The sequence below is a fragment of the Pelophylax lessonae genome (genome assembly GCF_965119305.1).
Source record: "Pelophylax lessonae genome assembly, chromosome: 1".
In the NCBI taxonomy this organism is placed as follows: domain Eukaryota; kingdom Metazoa; phylum Chordata; class Amphibia; order Anura; family Ranidae; genus Pelophylax; species Pelophylax lessonae.
The window spans coordinates 88,314,489-88,335,450 of record NC_138768.1 but is presented as its reverse complement, the minus strand read 5'-3'; the positions used below and the strand labels follow the sequence as shown (position 1 = coordinate 88,335,450).

Below are 20,962 nucleotides of genomic sequence, written 5' to 3'. Positions count from 1 at the left end.
GTCGTGGTCAGTGTACCCCTCCTTTTCCTGTGTAAAGACTGATGAGAAAAAGCATTTAGCGCGGTTGCCTTTTCAGTGTCCTCTGTAACCATCCTGCCATCATCGTTAATTATGTGTGCTATATGCTCTGCCCTAGTTTATTTGCTGTTGATATATTTTAAGAATTTCTTTGGGTTCTTTTTACTATCCTCCGCTATTTGTCTCTTGAATCTATTCCTCATAATTCCAAAAAAGGTCAAGCAGCTTCACCACACACGATGGTGTCCTGGCTAGTAAAGACCATCAAAAAAGCATATTCACTTCAGCATCAGCTTTAGTATATGCCGCATTGAGGAATATCTTTACCATCCTCTGTGTTAGCGCAAGAACCATACTCTATATTACTAGTATACAAAGGGTGTATCTCACAGTAACCTATGCAGACTAGGCCCAAATTTTTTTTTTTCCCTATATGGGTGTTTATTGAATAGCGGAATAGGACAACAGTATCCTAAGGGTGTATGTCACACGTACAGCTACAGACTAGGCCGCAATTTTATATTTTTTCCCTAAATGGATATTTATTGAATAGCAGCATAAAACAACAGTATACAAAGGGTGTATCTCACAGTAACATATGCAGACTAGGCCGCAATTTAGTTTTTTTTCCTAAATGGGTGTTTATTGAATAGCGGAATACAACAACAGTATCCAAAGGGTGTAGCTCACAGTAACGTATGAATGAAAAATTTTTATTTTTCCCTTTAATTGGTGATTTTTGAAGAGCAGATTAGAACACAGCAGTGTCTAAAGGCTTTATCTCACAGTAACGTATGAATGAAAAACTGAAAAATAATTATTTTTTCCTTAAATTGGTGATTTTTGAATAGCAGATTAGAACACAGCAGTGTCTAAACGCTGCATGTCACAGTAAAGTATGAATAAAAAACTGAAAAATAATAATTTTTCCCTTAAATTGGGGATTTTTGAATAGCACATTAGAACACAGCAGTGCCTAAATGCTGCATGTCACAGTAAAGTATGAATAAAAAACTGAAAAATAATTATTTTTCCCTTAAATTGGTGATTTTTGAATAGCACATTAGAACACAGCAGTGTCTAAACGTTGTATGTCACAGTAAAATATGAAGGAAAAAACATTTTATTTTTTTTTTTAAATCCAGATTAAGCAGACACATATGCACTGAGCTTGCATTAAATGTCCGCCGCACGCCGCACGCCGCCCACCTAAATAAAAGTTTTTTTTTTCTCCCTCCTCCTCACTGGGCTCAGGTCAGGGCAAAAAGATTGTGCACTGCACCCCCACACAATAAAATCAATGTAGATTGCTGTCTGATTAAAGAACATTCTTCTGTCCTGTGTCCTATTCTTTCCCTGAAAGCAATCTCCAGCCTGTCCCTACAATAATCTCCTATCTCTCCCTCAAATAAGCAGCAGCAGGAACCTGTCCCTACAATAGTTAGAGCAGAGTGACGTGCGGCGCTACGTGATTCCAGCTTATATAGAGGCTGGGTCATATGCTGCACTGGCCAATTACAGCCATGCCATTAGTAGGCATGGCTGTGATGGCTTCTAAGGGCACACTAGTTAAACGCTTGTTGATTGGCTGCCCTGCAGCTGTTGAAACCACGCCATTAAAACCGCGCCAAAACATGAAATAAATTACCGAACAACTGACTGTATCCCGAATATACAGTAAACTGTTCGGGTTCGTGTCCGGGTACCGAAAACCCAAAAGTCCGGTACGATCCCGAACAATACAGTCCGTGTTCGCTCAACCCTAGTCAGGATGCATGAATGTAGCAATTGCTTGATAGAAAGGAGTCCTAGTGTGGACGGTCAAAATGGCGTCAAGGGTCCAGGGAAGGACAGAGAAGTGGACGCCGGAGGCCCTAGTGTGGACAGTGAAAATGGAGGCCAGGGGCAAGGGGAAAGAGGTGCCAGGGGCCGGGTGGTGGTGCACACTATGTGGAAGGATGTTGACCGTGCATTCGACAGCGGGACATTTATTCTGTATGGTTTCTGCACGCATACTGTGGGGATCGTAGTCGGACATGCCGAGAAGGGCAGTGGGGCTAGTCCCGGAGCCAGTATGGAGAATGAGGATTGCACCAGTGTGGCAAGGAAGAGTAGTATCGACCATGCAGTTGGTAGCGGGATGCTACTCTTGCCGAGCAAGGAGGGACAGCTGGCTTTAGTTAGGAAAAGCGCAGTGGAGACCCTAGTGCAATTAAGGTGGGTGGATGTATGTCTAGTAAGTGACATACTCCGCTTTGCAGCTACTTCCCAAGTGTTTGCAGCGCAGCAGCATGGCAGGGGAAGAGTTACAGTACCGCGCAGAAAAGTGTGCCACGAGCAGGACTGCCCCGAGGGAAGAGTCACCGCCCAATATGGCAAATGGGTGGAGTCAGCGGGAACTTCTGGCCAATCAGGAGTGACCCAGGGGACCCTATTAATATCCCCTTCTCCGGGCGCGGCTGTGCGGGAGACACGTGTAGGAGAAGGAGGCATGTCGTTCACCAGAGAAGCGAAGAGTGTTCCCGCTATGGTTACCACCATGGCCGAAAACCCTGCGGAGCCGAGCCAAGAGCAGATCTACACGCCCGATCCCCCGATAATTTGGGATACTGGTATCCGGATGGTGCCGGACGGCGGACTCACGTTGTGCATCGGAGGAGGTCGGGAGTTCCTTGGAGTGGTATGTCCCCAATGTTCCACTGTTTCTCTGAGGGTGCAGGTGTGGGTTCAATGTGGACAATGTGGTGATTTGCTGCTCAGGGCAGAGAAAAGTGAAGGCCGTCCCAAGAAGCTTACAGTTATGTGGGATACAGTCCTCACTCAGGAGGTGACGGGGAATGAGTCAAAGTTCCTCCGCAGAGCAGGAAGAGGCATCTTTAGGGTAATGATGCAGATGGAGGCCCTGCCTGTAGTTGGTGGGCTTACAGTCTGCATGAAGGGAGTTCGGTTGCAGAACTCCATAGGGAGGGGATCGGGATCCATGTCCACCCAAATAGTAGGGACCTGACCAGAAGTACCTTCGGTCAGGGCTATTACGGAATCCGCCCCTATAAGTATTCCCCAGCCTGTCCAGACAGAAGTTGCCCAGGTGTCTTCTTCCAACGCCAGCAGTGAGGGTGAAAAGTGCCCTGTTATAGTACATTCCCCATCCTTCTACATGAAGCATGGCTCTTTGGAAGAAGGTATTGATGATTGGGGATCCATGGAGGAGACTGAGTGGGAAAAGTACAGAGACTGGTGGTGTAATGAACTTATTTTGGACTACCTTTTTGTCCCAAAGCCGTACCGGGACGCTCCAGAGAAAGGGTTAAAAGAGAAGTGTGTTAAAGTCAAAGCTCAGTGGTACTACGGGCGCTCCCTTTATATAGATAGAGTGGAAGTCTGTCGCCCCGGACGGGTCAAGACAAGCTTGGTCCATCCGGGTCAGAAACGAACAAGGGGAGTATGTCCAAGTGCCCCACCCGGAGTATTACATCTGAGTTTGTCAGCATTCATTAAAAGCAGGAGGAATTTGAGGAGCAGTTCAACAAAAAAAAAAAATATATATATATATATATATATATATATATTTTTGTGTGGCCAGCTGGCTACCACAACTGACCGAGGAAACTTTTGAAGTGATATAATGCTGAATTCAAGTGTAACATGTTGAAAGTTCAAGCTTTTGAAAAGTTATTTGTGTGCTAGGTCTTTTGGGCTGGGGCCTTGGTTTACAAATGGCTGTGTGGGACTTCATCCACAGTCTGTACAGATTAAAATGTTGCTACAAGCCACAAAGTTCGTGAGTGTCCAGGAACTTTGGTGTGTGTTGCCCTGCTGGACCCCTGTGATGTTTCCCTGACTCAGCAGGACTGTGGGTCATGAGAGGCTGTGACCTGCCCTGTTTCCTCACTGAAGTGCTCAAAGGGACAGCAGAAGGCGCTGTGTTTCACTTCAACAAAGAGGACTCTGTCTAGGCAGCTAGTGTTAGGGAACAAGTTCTTCCAAATTGGAGGAGGACCCCGGCGTGTCAAGATACTGGATGGTAGAGGCAGTCAGGGAGGGAGTGGAAAGGTCGTCCTTGTAATTTTGAAGGAGGATCTTTCCATTCAACTGTTCAGCTAGTTAGATATCTGATGTAAGTTCTATGTGATAAGATTGACTAACTTTTACTTCCTTTCTCTATACAGGTGGGACCACCTTAGAGATAGATAGTCAGGATGTTTGCATTGTGTTTTCTTGTTGTTCCCCACCAAGTGAGTTTATTTGGTGGGGGTGCATCAGTTCTCATGCACCTTAAACTGTGTATCATATACAGTATGTACAGCAGATTGTAAAGATATATTTTTTCACGCTAATTTATTTGTAAATTTGTTTTTTCCTTTTCCCCCTGTTTAAGGTTTGTGGAATACTCTTGATTTTTGGCAGAGTTTTTGATAGGAGATGGCTGCCTCAGAGTCAGAGGGACCTGACTCATTTGGTGTGGGGTAAGTGCAGCAACCTACAGGTAGGTGCTAGGTAAATGTATAGTGGGCCTTGTCTGTTTAACAGCAGGGCTGGGATTTATTTAGCTAGGGTGTCAGGGCTTCCAGATGTGCCTGCTGAAGGGAGAAGTATCCCCACTGGCTCCTGTGAGAGGCTTCTCATAGGGCAGTGTGGGAAGCCCAATCAGGGGACACATCCCAGCTTGTAACTACCCCAGGAGGCAGATTATGCTGCTAAGGATTCTGGGAGTGGGTATAAGTTTGGGGGGCAGTGCGTGGCACAGTGTCTTTGGCGGGAGCAGAGTCCCAGGAGAGAGAGTGCAGCTGTCTCTCCTCCTGTCTGAGGAAAGTGGATGTCTCGGGGTGTCGCCTGAGAATCCAGAGAGTACTGAGTTGAGCTGAGGGGATCCGGTGTGCCGAGAACCTGTGGAGAGAGCGAGGGGTCCAGTCCCAGGAAAGCCTACACAGGCCGTGAGTACTGAGGACTGAACCTGGGGGTCTGCCAGAGTCAGAGGGGACCACTCCGGAAGAGGTTCTGGGATCCAGTGCCAGCTAGGTGAAATGGGGGTACCTAGGTTGAGGACCCTGAAGGTACAGAGGGGGGTGTCTAGACAGTGAACCCCGAAGAGCTCAAGGTTAAAGGGGGCACCTGCTATTGGGCCCTGAATTGTACAGAGTGTGCCAGTTGGGATTTACAGCTTTAAAGGATTCTACAACATACTACCTCAAGCCAGAGCAAGGTGGATGGAAGTATTCAGTGAGTTGTTGCAGTATAACAGTGTCAGTAATTCTACAAATCACAGTCCTGGATCTTCTGGACTACAAGTCAAGGATTCAGCTCTTCTATTAAGTTGCGGAATGTTCTCAAGAGTTAGTGAGCATTTACTGGCGCCGGCTGGCGTCAAGGAAGCGCCAACGGGCATTTTCAGGAACAAAGTCCCAAGTGTACATAGTTGAAGCCTAATGGAGTATCCCATTCATTCCCTTCTCCCATCCCCCCTTTATCTACAATAAAATAACCAAACAAAGATGCCGGAGTGGTTTATGTCTCAGTCCTCACACCCAGGGCCGCAGCTCATATGGGCTGGAAAGGTAACCGGTAACAATGGCAGACCCACATCAGGCCACAGGCCTGGAAAACCTGCTACACATAAAATTGCTACACCCCTGTATTTTGAAGAAAATTGTTTGTAGAAGGATTGGCTATATGCTTTATGGAAATATTTGGGGTGACTAGAGTTGGCAAAGTGGGTTTCTTGTAGAAGAATGATTTTAGCGCCCAAGCGTTTGTAATGGTGAAAAGCTTTTTTTCTCTTGGTAGGAGAGGTAAAGCCTTGAACATTGTACAATATACACATTATATCTATTAGGAAGTGTAAAGATCCCTATCATCAAAAAATTTAGCAATAAACATCGGCATATTTCTAAGACAATGTTTGTTATTTTGAAACACAAAAAAATGAGACTTTAGTATCACTTTAAGTCTGTTATTACTCACAGTGAACAGCGCTGATGAAGAAGTAAAACGGAATTAGCCGCAGTACCAATAAAAGACATTTTCTCTCCATTGTATAACGGTGATCCTAAATCTATAAGAAATGAAGACAGAGTTTGTAAATCAGTTCTGGGCCAATTCTGAAACTTCTAACAAATATGTAAAAATCTAATCGAGACTAGAGAAATGACTTAGAACCTCCAAGCATTATATATATATATATATATATATATATATATATATATATATATATATATATTTTTTTTTTTTATATATATATATATATACAGTATCTCACAAAAGTGAGTGCACCCCTCACATGTTTGTAAATACAGTAAACCCCCGTTCCATCACGGTTCAGTTTTTGCGGTCCCTGTATATTGCGGGTTTTTTTGTAATGTTATTTTACTATATAAATCATTAAAAATGAAATATTTTTGTGTTTTCCATAGCTCTTGCTATGTCTCTCAGTATCTTTTATGTGTTTAAATGAGTTTCTATTGTTTTAAAAGTGTGTTTAAAGACCTTAAAATGCTTCTACACGTACAGTGACAGTAAAAAAAACATGCCTACAATGCATTTTAATAGGGTTTTTCTATTTCGCGGATTTCCACTTTTCGCGTCTGGGTCCGGAACGTAACCCCCGCAATGGAGGGGGGTTTACTGTATTTTATTTTACCTTTTCATGGGACAACACTGAAGAAATGACACTTTGCTACAATGTAAAGTAGTGAGTGTACAGTTTGTATAACAGTGTAAATTTGCTGTCCCCTCAAAATAACTCAACACACAGCCATTCATGTTTAAACCGGCAACAAAAGTGAGTACATCCCTTAGTGGAAATGTCCAAATTGGGCCCAAAGTGTCAATATTTTGTGTGGCTACTAGTGTTGAGCGAACACGGACTGTATTATTCGTGTTCGTACCGAATAATTGGATTTTTTGTACCCGAACACGGACACGGACACTTTACTGTATGTTCGGGTAAAAATCCGTGTTCGGTCGTTTTATTTCCGGGTTTTGCATGCTTTGGCGCTCTTTTCATGGCGGGCTTTCAACAGCCAATCAACAATCGTTTAACTGGTGTGCCTTAAGCCATCCCAGCCATGCCTGCAAATGTCTCAGTAGCTGTGATTGGCCGTCTGAAGCATGTGACCAAGTCTTTATAAGTTCGAGGCAGCCGCAGCGGCGTCATTATGCTGCTTAGATTCAGGGACAGAGCACACATCAACGTGCTGGCTGCTGATTAGGGAAAGATAGGCAGGAAAAAACCATTTGTGTCCGGATAGAATTGAGGGACAGGTCGGAGTGTTTAGGCAGGGCGAGTTGTAGGCATTTTAGGGATAGAGTCTGCTGAATTATATAGGGTCAGTGTCTTCTACAAACTACAATCGATATTGCTGTGTGGGGGGTGGGGTCTGCACTCAATCCTGATCTACGATCTCTTCTCAATCCTGTTAGGGACAGAGTCTGCTGAATTTTAGGGAAACTGTGTTCTACAAACTACAATCGATATTGCTGTGTGGTGTGGGATTGGAGATAGGCAGGTGTCAGTGATCCACATCCATTTTTCTGTGTGTGAGCTGCAGTGAACACAATCTTTTTGGGCTGCAGTGAACACAATCTTTTTGGGCTGCAGTGAACACAATCTTTTTGGGCTGCAGTGAACACAATCTTTTTGGGCTGCAGTGAACACAATCTTTTTGGGGTGCAGTGAACAAAATCTTTTTGGGGTGCAGTGAACACAATCCTTTTTGGTGTGCAGTGAACACAATCTTTGTGGGGTGCAGTGAACAAAATCCTTTGTGGGGTGCAGTGAACACAATCTTTTTGGGGTGCAGTGAACAAAATCCTTTTTGGGGTGCAGTGAACAACATCCTTTTTGGGGTGCAGTGAACACAATCTTTTTGGGGTGCAGTGAACAAAATCCTTTGTGGGGTGCAGTGAACACAATCTTTTTGGGGTGCAGTGAACACAATCTTTTTGGGGTGGAGTGAACAACATCCTTTTTGGGGTGCAGTGAACAAAATCCTTTTTGGGGTGCAGTGAACAAAATCATTTTTGGGGTGCAGTGAACACAATCTTTTTGGGGTGCAGTGAACACAATCTTTGTGGGGTGCAGTGAACACAATCTTTTTGGGGTGGAGTGAACAACATCCTTTTTGGGGTGCAGTGAACAACATCCTTTTTGGGGTGCAGTGAACACAATCTTTTTGGGGTGCAGTGAACACAATCTTTGTGGGGTACAGTGAACAGAATCTTTGTGGGGTGCAGTGAACACAATCTTTGGGGGGTACAGTGAACACAATCTTTGTGAGGTGCAGTGAACACAATCTTTGTGGGGTGCAGTGAACACAATCATTGTGGGGTGCAGTGAACTCAATCTTTGTGGGGTACAGTGAACACAATCTCATACTGAAGGTTTGAGGGTGCTGCCTGTTCCATACTCCCCCTACTCCTCATCTAGCCTTTTAGGGGTACAAACAATAGTAATTGGGGCCTAGTGTGGTTGTGTACGTGTGATATACATACACTTTTTTGGGATCATATTTTCTATTCCGCTATTTAATCAAAAACCTTTGGGGATCAGTTAAATTGGGGGATAGTCTGTGTTGGTACGTGTGAGAGAGATCCACCTTTCCAAGTTGTTGGGGTTCATCTCATACTTCTGAAGGTTTGAGGGTGCTGCCTGTTCCATACTCCCCCTACTCCTAGCCTTTTAGGGGTACAAACAATAGTAATTGGGGCCTAGTGTGGTTGTGTACGTGTGATATACATACACTTTTTTGGGATCATATTTTCTATTCCGCTATTTAATCAAAAACCTTTGGGGATCAGTTAAATTGGGGGATAGTCTGTGTTGGTACGTGTGAGAGAGATCCACCTTTCCAAGTTGTTGGGGTTCATCTCATACTTCTGAAGGTTTGAGGGTGCTGCCTGTTCCATACTCCCCCTACTCCTAGCCTTTTAGGGGTACAAACAATAGTAATTGGGGCCTAGTGTGGTTGTGTACGTGTGATATACATACACTTTTTTGGGATCATATTTTCTATTCCGCTATTTAATCAAAAACCTTTGGGGATCAGTTAAATTGGGGGATAGTCTGTGTTGGTACGTGTGAGAGAGATCCACCTTTCCAAGTTGTTGGGGTTCATCTCATACTTCTGAAGGTTTGAGGGTGCTGCCTGTTCCATACTCCCCCTACTCCTAGCCTTTTAGGGGTACAAACAATAGTAATTGGGGCCTAGTGTGGTTGTGTACGTGTGATATACATACACTTTTTTGGGATCATATTTTCTATTCCGCTATTTAATCAAAAACCTTTGGGGATCAGTTAAATTGGGGGATAGTCTGTGTTGATACGTGTGAGAGAGATCCACCTTTCCAAGTTGTTGGGGTTCATCTCATACTTCTGAAGGTTTGAGGGTGCTGCCTGTTCCATACTCCCCCTACTCCTAGCCTTTTAGGGGTACAAACAATAGTAATTGGGGCCTAGTGTGGTTGTGTACGTGTGATATACATACACTTTTTTGGGATCATATTTTCTATTCCGCTATTTAATCAAAAACCTTTGGGGATCAGTTAAATTGGGGGATAGTCTGTGTTGGTACGTGTGAGAGAGATCCACCTTTCCAAGTTGTTGAGGTTCATCTCATACTTCTGAAGGTTTGAGGGTGCTGCCTGTTCCATACTCCCCCTACTCCTAGCCTTTTAGGGGTACAAACAATAGTAATTGGGGCCTAGTGTGGTTGTGTACGTGTGATATACATACACTTTTTTGGGATCATATTTTCTATTCCGCTATTTAATCAAAAACCTTTGGGGATCAGTTAAATTGGGGGATAGTCTGTGTTGGTACGTGTGAGAGAGATCCACCTTTCCAAGTTGTTGAGGTTCATCTCATACTTCTGAAGGTTTGAGGGTGCTGCCTGTTCCATACTCCCCCTACTCCTAGCCTTTTAGGGGTACAAACAATAGTAATTGGGGCCTAGTGTGGTTGTGTACGTGTGATATACATACACTTTTTTGGGATCATATTTTCTATTCCGCTATTTAATCAAAAACCTTTGGGGATCAGTTAAATTGGGGGATAGTCTGTGTTGGTACGTGTGAGAGAGATCCACCTTTCCAAGTTGTTGGGGTTCATCTCATACTTCTGAAGGTTTGAGGGTGCTGCCTGTTCCATACTCCCCCTACTCCTAGCCTTTTAGGGGTACAAACAATAGTAATTGGGGCCTAGTGTGGTTGTGTACGTGTGATATACATACACTTTTTTGGGATCATATTTTCTATTCCGCTATTTAATCAAAAACCTTTGGGGATCAGTTAAATTGGGGGATAGTCTGTGTTGGTACGTGTGAGAGAGATCCACCTTTCCAAGTTGTTGAGGTTCATCTCATACTTCTGAAGGTTTGAGGGTGCTGCCTGTTCCATACTCCCCCTACTCCTAGCCTTTTAGGGGTACAAACAATAGTAATTGGGGCCTAGTGTGGTTGTGTACGTGTGATATACATACACTTTTTTGGGATCATATTTTCTATTCCGCTATTTAATCAAAAACCTTTGGGGATCAGTTAAATTGGGGGATAGTCTGTGTTGGTACGTGTGAGAGAGATCCACCTTTCCAAGTTGTTGGGGTTCATCTCATACTTCTGAAGGTTTGAGGGTGCTGCCTGTTCCATACTCCCCCTACTCCTAGCCTTTTAGGGGTACAAACAATAGTAATTGGGGCCTAGTGTGGTTGTGTACGTGTGATATACATACACTTTTTTGGGATCATATTTTCTATTCCGCTATTTAATCAAAAACCTTTGGGGATCAGTTAAATTGGGGGATAGTCTGTGTTGGTACGTGTGAGAGAGATCCACCTTTCCAAGTTGTTGAGGTTCATCTCATACTTCTGAAGGTTTGAGGGTGCTGCCTGTTCCATACTCCCCCTACTCCTAGCCTTTTAGGGGTACAAACAATAGTAATTGGGGCCTAGTGTGGTTGTGTACGTGTGATATACATACACTTTTTTGGGATCATATTTTCTATTCCGCTATTTAATCAAAAACCTTTGGGGATCAGTTAAATTGGGGGATAGTCTGTGTTGGTACGTGTGAGAGAGATCCACCTTTCCAAGTTGTTGGGGTTCATCTCATACTTCTGAAGGTTTGAGGGTGCTGCCTGTTCCATACCCCCCCTACTCCTCATCTAGCCTTTTAGGGGTACAAACAATAGTAATTGGGGCCTAGTGTGGTTGTGTACGTGCGAGATACATACACTTTTTTTGATCATATTTCCTATTCCGCTATTCAATAAAAACCTTTGAGGATCAATTGAATTGCGGGATAGTCTGTGTCGGTACGTGTGAGAGAGATCCACCTTTCCAAGTTGTTGGGGTTCATCTCATACTTCTGAAGGTTTGAGGGTGCTGCCTGTTCCATACCCCCCCTACTCCTCATCTAGCCTTTTAGGGGTACAAACAATAGTAATTGGGGCCTAGTGTGGTTGTGTACGTGCGAGATACATACACTTTTTTTGATCATATTTCCTATTCCGCTATTCAATAAAAACCTTTGAGGATCAATTGAATTGCGGGATAGTCTGTGTCGGTACGTGTGAGAGAGATCCACCTTTCCAAGTTGTTGGGGTTCATCTCATACTTCTGAAGGTTTGAGGGTGCTGCCTGTTCCATACCCCCCCTACTCCTCATCTAGCCTTTTAGGGGTACAAACAATAGTAATTGGGGCCTAGTGTGGTTGTGTACGTGCGAGATACATACACTTTTTTTGATCATATTTCCTATTCCGCTATTCAATAAAAACCTTTGAGGATCAATTGAATTGCGGGATAGTCTGTGTCGGTACGTGTGAGAGAGATCCACCTTTCCAAGTTGTTGGGGTTCATCTCATACTTCTGAAGGTTTGAGGGTGCTGCCTGTTCCATACCCCCCCTACTCCTCATCTAGCCTTTTAGGGGTACAAACAATAGTAATTGGGGCCTAGTGTGGTTGTGTACGTGCGAGATACATACACTTTTTTTGATCATATTTCCTATTCCGCTATTCAATAAAAACCTTTGAGGATCAATTGAATTGCGGGATAGTCTGTGTCGGTACGTGTGAGAGAGATCCACCTTTCCAAGTTGTTGGGGTTCATCTCATACTTCTGAAGGTTTGAGGGTGCTGCCTGTTCCATACCCCCCCTACTCCTCATCTAGCCTTTTAGGGGTACAAACAATAGTAATTGGGGCCTAGTGTGGTTGTGTACGTGCGAGATACATACACTTTTTTTGGTCATATTTCCTATTCCGCTATTCAATAAAAACCTTTGAGGATCAATTGAATTGCGGGATAGTCTGTGTCGGTACGTGTGAGAGAGATCCACCTTTCCAAGTTGTTGGGGTTCATCTCATACTTCTGAAGGTTTGAGGGTGCTGCCTGTTCCATACCCCCCCTACTCCTCATCTAGCCTTTTAGGGGTACAAACAATAGTAATTGGGGCCTAGTGTGGTTGTGTACGTGCGAGATACATACACTTTTTTTGATCATATTTCCTATTCCGCTATTCAATAAAAACCTTTGAGGATCAATTGAATTGCGGGATAGTCTGTGTCGGTACGTGTGAGAGAGATCCACCTTTCCAAGTTGTTGGGGTTCATCTCATACTTCTGAAGGTTTGAGGGTGCTGCCTGTTCCATACCCCCCCTACTCCTCATCTAGCCTTTTAGGGGTACAAACAATAGTAATTGGGGCCTAGTGTGGTTGTGTACGTGCGAGATACATACACTTTTTTTGATCATATTTCCTATTCCGCTATTCAATAAAAACCTTTGAGGATCAATTGAATTGCGGGATAGTCTGTGTCGGTACGTGTGAGAGAGATCCACCTTTCCAAGTTGTTGGGGTTCATCTCATACTTCTGAAGGTTTGAGGGTGCTGCCTGTTCCATACCCCCCCTACTCCTCATCTAGCCTTTTAGGGGTACAAACAATAGTAATTGGGGCCTAGTGTGGTTGTGTACGTGCGAGATACATACACTTTTTTTGATCATATTTCCTATTCCGCTATTCAATAAAAACCTTTGAGGATCAATTGAATTGCGGGATAGTCTGTGTCGGTACGTGTGAGAGAGATCCACCTTTCCAAGTTGTTGGGGTTCATCTCATACTTCTGAAGGTTTGAGGGTGCTGCCTGTTCCATACTCCCCCTACTCCTCATCTAGCCTTTTAGGGGTACAAACAATAGTAATTGGGGCCTAGTGTGGTTGTGTACGTGTGATATACATACACTTTTTTTGGATCATATTTTCTATTCCGCTATTCAATAAAAACCTTTCTAGGGCAAGATCTTAAATTACAGAAATATGAGGAGACCGTCAAATAAGGGCCGTGGCCTGGGTCGTGGTGCTGCTGGTAGAGCTCCTGTTGCAAGGAGAGGACATGGTCGATCTGTGCCAGCTACACGCACAAGTGAAACACCTTCCTCAAGTGTGAGTAGGCGACAGAACCTGCATCAGTATTTGGTAGGGCATCAAACGCCCCTAGAAGTGATGAGGCCAGAACAAGTTGAGGCGATAGTAGATTGGTTTGCTGCTGACAGTGCCTCCAGTTCCTTCACATTGTCTCCCACCCAGTCTACTGCAGAAAGGTCAGAGTTGGCACCTGCAGCCAATGTCCAACCGTCTTTCACCTCACCCCCTTGCAAATCAGGCCAGCAGTCTGAGCCCCAAGCCATACAGCAGTCTCTTATTCTTTTTGAGGACTCTGTCAGCAGGGTTTCCCAGGGCCATCCACCTAGCCCTGCCCCAGAAGTGGAAGAGATTGAGTGCAGCGATGCCCAACCACTTATTTCTCAAGATGAGTACATGCAAGGATCATCGCAGCACGTCTCCGATGATGACGAAACGCAGGTGCCAACTGCTGCGGCGTTCAGCATTGTGGAGACCGACAAGGAGGGCAGGGGTGAAGACTGGGTGGAAGATGATGTGGAGGACGATGAGGTCCTCGACCCCACATGGAATGAACGTCATGCAGGTGAACTGAGTAGTTTGGAGGAAGAGGCGGTGGTCGCACAGAGCCACCAGCACAGCAGAAGAGGGAGCAGGGTGCAGAAGCGGAGCGGCCGTGCCCTAGACACTACGCCCGCTACTGCCCAACGCAGCAAGGGAACGAGCGCACCAAAGTCAGCTCAAAGGAGTTCTCTAGCGTGGAAGTTCTTTAGAAAATGTGCTGATGACAGGACACGAGTGGTTTGCACCCTGTGCAATCAGAGCTTGAAGCGAGGCATGAACCTTCTCAACCTGAGCACAACCTGCATGATCAGGCATCTAAGTGCAAAGCACGAGCTGCAGTGGAGTACACACCTTCAAAACCAAGAAACGTCTCTGGCTCATCCTGCTTCCTCTTCTGCTGCAGTCTCGGCCGCTCCAGCCACATCTGTAGTGATACCGGCACCTGCCACCCCGCAAACAGACGATCTGTCAGCAACACCACCACCTGGGTCACCAACAACCATCTCCACAATGTCCCGTGGAAGCGTTCAGCTTTCCATCTCCCAAACACTTGAGAGGAAGAGGAAGTACCCCCCTACCCACCCGCGATCCCTGGCCCTGAATGCCAGCATTTCAAAATTATTGGCCTTTGAAATGCTGTCATTCCGTCTGGTGGAGACGCACAGTTTTAAAAACCTTATGTCGGTGGCTGTCCCACAGTACGTCGTGCCCAGCCGCCACTACTTTTCCAGGCAAGCCATCCCTTCCCTGCACAACCAAGTGGGGGAAAAAATCAGGTGTGCACTGCGCAACGCCATCTGTGCCAAGGTCCACCTAACTACGGATACGTGGACCAGTAAGCACGGTCAGGGGCGTTATATCTCCCTAACGGCACACTGGGTAAATGCAGTGGCGGATGGGCCTGAGGCGGATAGCAATTTGGCGCATGTCCTTCCACCACCGAGGATTGCAGGGCGCTTCAGTTTGCCTCCTGTTCCTAACTCCTCCTACTCCGCTTCCTCATCCTCTACCGCCTCCTCATCCGGACAGCGTAACACCTTCACCACCAACTTCAGCACGGCCAGGGGTAAACGACAGCAGGCAGTTTTACAACTTGCCTGTTTGGGGGACAAACCACACACCGCGCAGGAGTTGTGGAGGAGCATGGAACAGCAGACAAATGAGTGGTTGCTGCCAGCGAGCCTCAAGCCCGGCCTGGTGGTGTGCGATAACGGGCGAAATCTCATAGCAGCTCTGGGCCTAGCCGGTTTGACGCACATCCCTTGCCTGGCGCATGTGCTGAATTTGGTGGTGCAGAGGTTCCTTAAAAACTACCCCGATATGTCAGAGCTGCTGCAGAAAGTGCGGGCCGTTTGTGCGCACTTTCGGCGTTCTCACCCTGCTGCTGCTCGCCTGGCAGCGCTGCAGCGTAACTTCGGCCTTCCCGCTCACCGCCTCATATGTGACGTGCCCACAAGGTGGAACTCCACCTTGCACATGCTGGAAAGACTGTGCGAGCAGCAGCAGGCCATAGTGGAGTTTCAGCTGCAGCACGCACGCGTGAGTCGCTCTGCGGAACAGCACCACTTCACCACCAATAACTGGGCCTCCATGCGAGACCTGTGTGCCTTGTTGCGCTGTTTTGAGTACTCCACCAACATGGCCAGTGGCAATGACGCCGTTCTCAGCTTAACTATCCCACTTCTATGCCTCCTTGAAAAAACAATTCGGGCGATGATGGAAGAGGATGTGGCACAGGATGAGGAGGAGGAGGAGGATGAAGAGGTAACATTTCCAAGGCTTTCAGGGCAGTCATTCGCAAGGGGCTCCGAGGGTGGGTTCCTGCACACGCAAACGCCAGGGACGCAATTGTCCAGCAGGGGCACAGTTCTGGAGGATGAGGAGGATGAGGAGGAGGAGGAGCTGGAGGAGGAGATGGAACCATGTTCACAGCAGGGTGGCACCCAGGCCAGCTCATGGCCATCACTGGTGCGTGGCTGGGGGGATACAGAGGACACGGACCATACACCTCCCACAGAGGACAGCCTTTCGTTGCCTCTGGGCAGCCTGGCACACATGAGCGATTACATGCTGCAGTGTCTCCACAACGACCGCCGAGTTGCCCACATTCTAACTTGTGCTGATTACTGGGTGGCCACGCTGCTGGATCCCCGTTACAAGGACAACGTACCGTCCTTAATTCACTCACTGGAGCGCGATCGCAAGATGCGCGAGTACAAGCGCACGCTGGTAGACGCCATGCTGCTGGCATTCCCATCTGACAGCGGGGCCACAGTGGAAGCACAAGGCAGAGGAGGAGGAGGAGGAGGTCGCCAACGCAACCAGGGCACAGCCAGCACCTCAGAAGGCAGGGTTAGCATGGCCGAAATGTGGAAAAGCTTTGTCAGCACGCCACAACAAACAGCAGCACCAGCAGCTCAGATGGAACGTCTTAGCAGGAGGCAGCATTTTACCAACATGGTGGAGCAGTATGTGTGCACACGCCTACATGTAGTGAATGACGGGTCTGCCCCCTTCAACTTCTGGGTCTCCAAATTGGGCACATGGCCTGAGCTTGCCCTTTACGCCTTGGAGGTGCTGGCGTGCCCTGCAGCCAGTGTATTATCTGAACGGGTATTTAGCACGGCTGGGGGCGTTATAACAGACAAGCGCAGCCGCCTGTCCAGAGACAATGTGGACAAGCTCACGTTCATTAAAATGAACCAGGCATGGATCCCACGGGACTTTTCCGTACCTTATGCAGAATAGCAATGGATACCGACCTTACCCACCCATTGTTCCATTTTTGCTCTTTCTCACTCTTTTGGGGTGTACCCTCATTTAAAATTTGTGAAAAGAAGCAGTGTTGGCTACCTCGTCCTCCTCCTCAGGGCCAGATTAATGTAGGGGCTATTGGAGCTGCAGCTCCAGGCCCCTACCTTTTATATAGGCCCCGGGTTGGCCATATTCACTGTTACCGCTCTTCTGTCACTTGTAAACACAGAAGTCTGGCTTCTATGCTCGCTTCCCCAGGCAGCACCCTCAGAACCTCCCCACACAGCGTGAAGGCCGGACAAGGAGGGACAGTTGGCGATGCATGGATGTGTTTATGGGCTTCAGAGACAGCATCCCATGTTGAATTAGGCATGCATGGCTGCACCCTTCCTCCTCTGGGTGCATGGCAAGGCACGGCCCTAAGGCCCTTCAAAATCCTCAGCACCAAGCCCATGATGCTGTTAATCCGGCCCTGGTCCTCCTCCACCGCCGCTTCCACCTACACCGCCCATAGGTGTGCGCAGCCTATTGCATTAAGGTGTGCACCCCAAAGTTGAAATACACATGCATGTGTTTGCCAGCAGGGAGAGTAATGTATCGGGGCCATGTACCTGTAGGCAAGGAGAAATAGAGCAGAGCAGGTCCCAGGGAGATCTTTCCCATCTCCTCACTGGCAATGCTATGTGCCCTAGGTGATTAGGGTGTGCCCAGGCACACCCAGCACACCCTGTGCGCACGCCTATGTCACCGCCACATCCACCACCACCTCAACCTCCCTCCTACTCCATATGGGCCTCGTCCTTCAGAGATGAAGAAGAACATTGTTTTATTTTTCTGTTTTTTTTTGTTGTTTTAAGTTATTTCCCTATCCACATTTGTTTGCAGAGCACTTGCCATGCTCTTAATTACGTTTTGCTGCCATTTGCAGCACTCTAGCCCTTTCCTTTGGTGTTTTAGAGCCATTTTAGTGCCTTAAAGTTCGGGTCCCCATTGACTTCAATGGGGTTCGGTGTCCGGGAAAAGTTCGGTAAAAGTCCGGGACACGGACCCGGACTTTTTTTTAAAGTTTCGGCCGAACCCGTCGAACACGGACATCTAGGTGTCCGCTCAACCCTAGTGGCTACCATTATTTTCCAGCACTGCCTTAACCCTCTTGGGCATGGAGTTCACCAGAGCTTCACAGGTTGCCACTGGAGTCCTCTTCCACTCCTTCAGGATGACATTACGGAGATGGTGGATGTTAGAGACCCTACGCTCCTCAACCTTCCATTTGAGTATGCCCCACAAATGCTCAATAGGGTTTAAGTCTGGAGACATGCTTGGCCAGTCCATCACCTTAACCCTCAGCTTATTTAGCAAGGCAGTGGTTGTCTTGGAGGTTGGTTTGGGGTTGTTATCATGTTGGAATACTGCCCTGCAGTCCAGCCTCCGAAGGGAGGGGATCATGCTTTGCTTCAGTATGTCTCAATACATTCAAACCCATGAAAACAATGGGGTGGATATACTTAGGCAAATAGACTGTGAACTTTGAATGTGCAGTTGCATGCATTTTCCTTAGTAAATGTGGTGTAGCACCACATTGTAAAGAATACCCAGGTGCAAGGAAAATAAAAAATATATATATTTTCTTGCACATGATTGAATTATGGAAATCAAGAGAGCTAAGCTCTAGGCAAAACAAATGCAACTGCACTTGCAAAGTGCACAGTCTATTTGCCTTTAGTAAATCCACCCCAATGTTATATATTACAGCTTACCAGTCTTCAGATGTAGCAAATCACATTTTAAAGTTTTTTTCCTTTGTTTTCTGTGATCCTGCCACTTCCTATCCTTGGGTGAAAACACTCTATATTCTATCTAGTGAGAAGCAGCGTTATCATCTCTGTAACATATAGGGGAGGGGTTCTGTATTTCCCAAGAGAAGCGGAAGGCTGATAACATTGAGAATTCAGTTGAGTGCACAGATTACAAGGACACTGGATTTCTGGCAAGATCAGCATGCATTTTCTGTACTTGCAGAACATTTAAAAAAAGAAATCTAATTCAATTACATGTTTGTTCTTGGATTCAGATATACACTGTGCTGCCACGCAGCTTTAACTGTCTAGCAATTGTTATTACATGTTATGTTATGCTATGTTATTGGTATCATCCTAGCACCCCTGCTGTTTCTGGCTAGTTGGTTGCTCCCATCCTTCATTTCCTGCTGTAACTCCCATTTTGTTTAAGGCCCGTACACACGTACCGATCGTCGGCATACAAACGTCGGCGGACGAAAGATCTGCCGATTGTATGCGTGTTAGTATGGTGCCTCCGACAGATGTCTGCGCACAATCCGCGGACAAAAGTCTTTCTTGCAAACATGAAAATTTTTGTCTGCGGACACCAGAACGGACGATTGTTCGCCTGTCAGTACAGAATTCGGCCGACAGACCGCAGATTTGCAAGACTGGGCATGCTCAGAAAATAAAAAACACAGGGAAAGTTAACCATTACATGACATCACTTCTGCAGTCAGCTGAAGTCTGCAGACAAAATTCTTGTGCTGTCCTTGTGCTGTCTTTGCACTTTTCAACAGACACCGACATCCCGGGGAGAAAAGAGGAACATTTGTATGACGACGATCTGCGTGTGTGTACGGGGCTTTAGTTGTTATGAGGAGACTGCAGAGTGTGGAAGCTGTGTAACTTCATTGGAAATTTAGCTATGGAAAAGCCTCTATGTTTATGCCCTTTGCTAACTTGAAGCATAAAGAAGCATTGGAGAACACCTCTGGAGTCTTTATTCATTGAGTAAACTATCTTTTAAAGCCATCATTAACCTGCTGCACACACTTTCAGACTGGGTCTACAAGAAGGTCACAGGTACAATCGATGCTGAGACAGAACATACACTATATTATCAAAAGTATTGGGACCCCTGCCTTTACACGCACATGAACTTTAATGGCATCCCAGTCTTAGTCCGTAGGGTTCAATATTGAGTTGGCCCACCCTTTGCAGCTATAACAGCTTTAACTCTTCTGGGAAGGCTGTCCACAAGGTTTAGGAGTGTGTCTATGGGAATGTTTGACCATTCTTCCAGAAGCACATTTGTGAGATGAGGCCTTGCTCGCAGTCTCCACTCTAATTCATCCCAAAGGTGTTCTATTGGTTTGAGGTCAGGACTCTGTGCAGGCCAGTCATGTTCCTCCACCCCAAACTCGCTCATCCATGTCTTCATGGACCTTGCTTTGTGCACTGGTCCGAATCATTTGGTGGAGGGGGGATTATGGTGTGGGGTTGTTTTTCAGAGGTTGGGCCTGGTCCCTTAATTCCAGTGAAGGAAACTCTTAAGGCATCAGAATACCAAGACATTTTGGACAATTTCATGCTCCCAACTTTGTGTGAACAGTTTGGAGATGGCTTCTTCCTGTTCCAACATGACTGCGCACCAGTGCACAAAGAAGAATGTTTAAACATTCCCATTGACACACTCCTAAACCTTGTGGACGGCTTTCCCAGAAGAGTTGAAGCTGTTTTAGCTGCAAAGGATGGGCCAACTCAATATGAACACTACAGACTAAGACTGGGATGCCATTACATTTCATGTGCCTGTAAAGGCAGGCGTCCCAATACTTTTGGTAATATAGTGTATATTAGGATCCAGTAAATTGTGAAAGGATCACACATTCACATTTTTTGTTTTTCAGGTGCCTTGTTGAAAAGCAGAAAATTCCCTAATGGCTCGTTTAAACTTGCTTTAGTCCTCTGAAGAGTGATCCAGGATATATCCCTTTTTAAATGGCTTTTGACAGATGGTGAGGAGGTGTTGTGTCGCTTTCTCATGGCCTGTTTTAACCCCTAAAAGCCTGCACCACCCCGTGGCCCTGTTCTCTTGAATGGGTTGCATTTGGCAGGTGGTATTGCCTTCCGAACATGACAAGATAATTATTACCACATCATGGCATGTTTATACCTCTGTACAGCGGCCTTTGCAGCTCGATGGGGGGGGGGGGGAACGCCTAAAAACGCTGCTCAACCGCCGGTTTTTACTGTTCCACAATCACAAGTGTAAACTGGGCCTCATATCTTCAGTGTTTTCTCTAAACGTGTGTGGATTGTGCATAACCCTATACCTATAGCAACCAAACAGAGTTACAGTTTACTATAATTAAAAAATTAAGCTACATTCTGTTTATCAAAGAGAAAGTGTCATTGTGCTCGGTGAACACTTCTATGTACTTTTATGCATTT

General features: G+C 46.1%; 2 protein-coding genes across 2 annotated transcripts in view; one reads left to right on the top strand and one right to left on the bottom strand.

Moving 5' to 3' along the window:
• LOC309543438 (complement component receptor 1-like protein) overlaps positions 1-6,064 on the bottom strand; it is a gene marked incomplete at its 3' end in the record, with an annotated part of 147,562 nt that extends 141,498 nt beyond the window's left edge. Inside the window, exon 1 of the mRNA XM_082242911.1 lies at positions 5,980-6,064. Coding sequence (XP_082099037.1) covers positions 5,980-6,049 — 70 coding nt within the window. The 5' untranslated portion in view covers positions 6,050-6,064. The remainder of the gene's footprint in view (positions 1-5,979) is intronic.
• The window catches only part of HMGCS1 (3-hydroxy-3-methylglutaryl-CoA synthase 1), a 367,459-nt gene that overhangs the window by 210,380 nt on the left and 136,117 nt on the right, over positions 1-20,962 (top strand). The gene's annotated exons all lie outside the window — the stretch shown is intronic.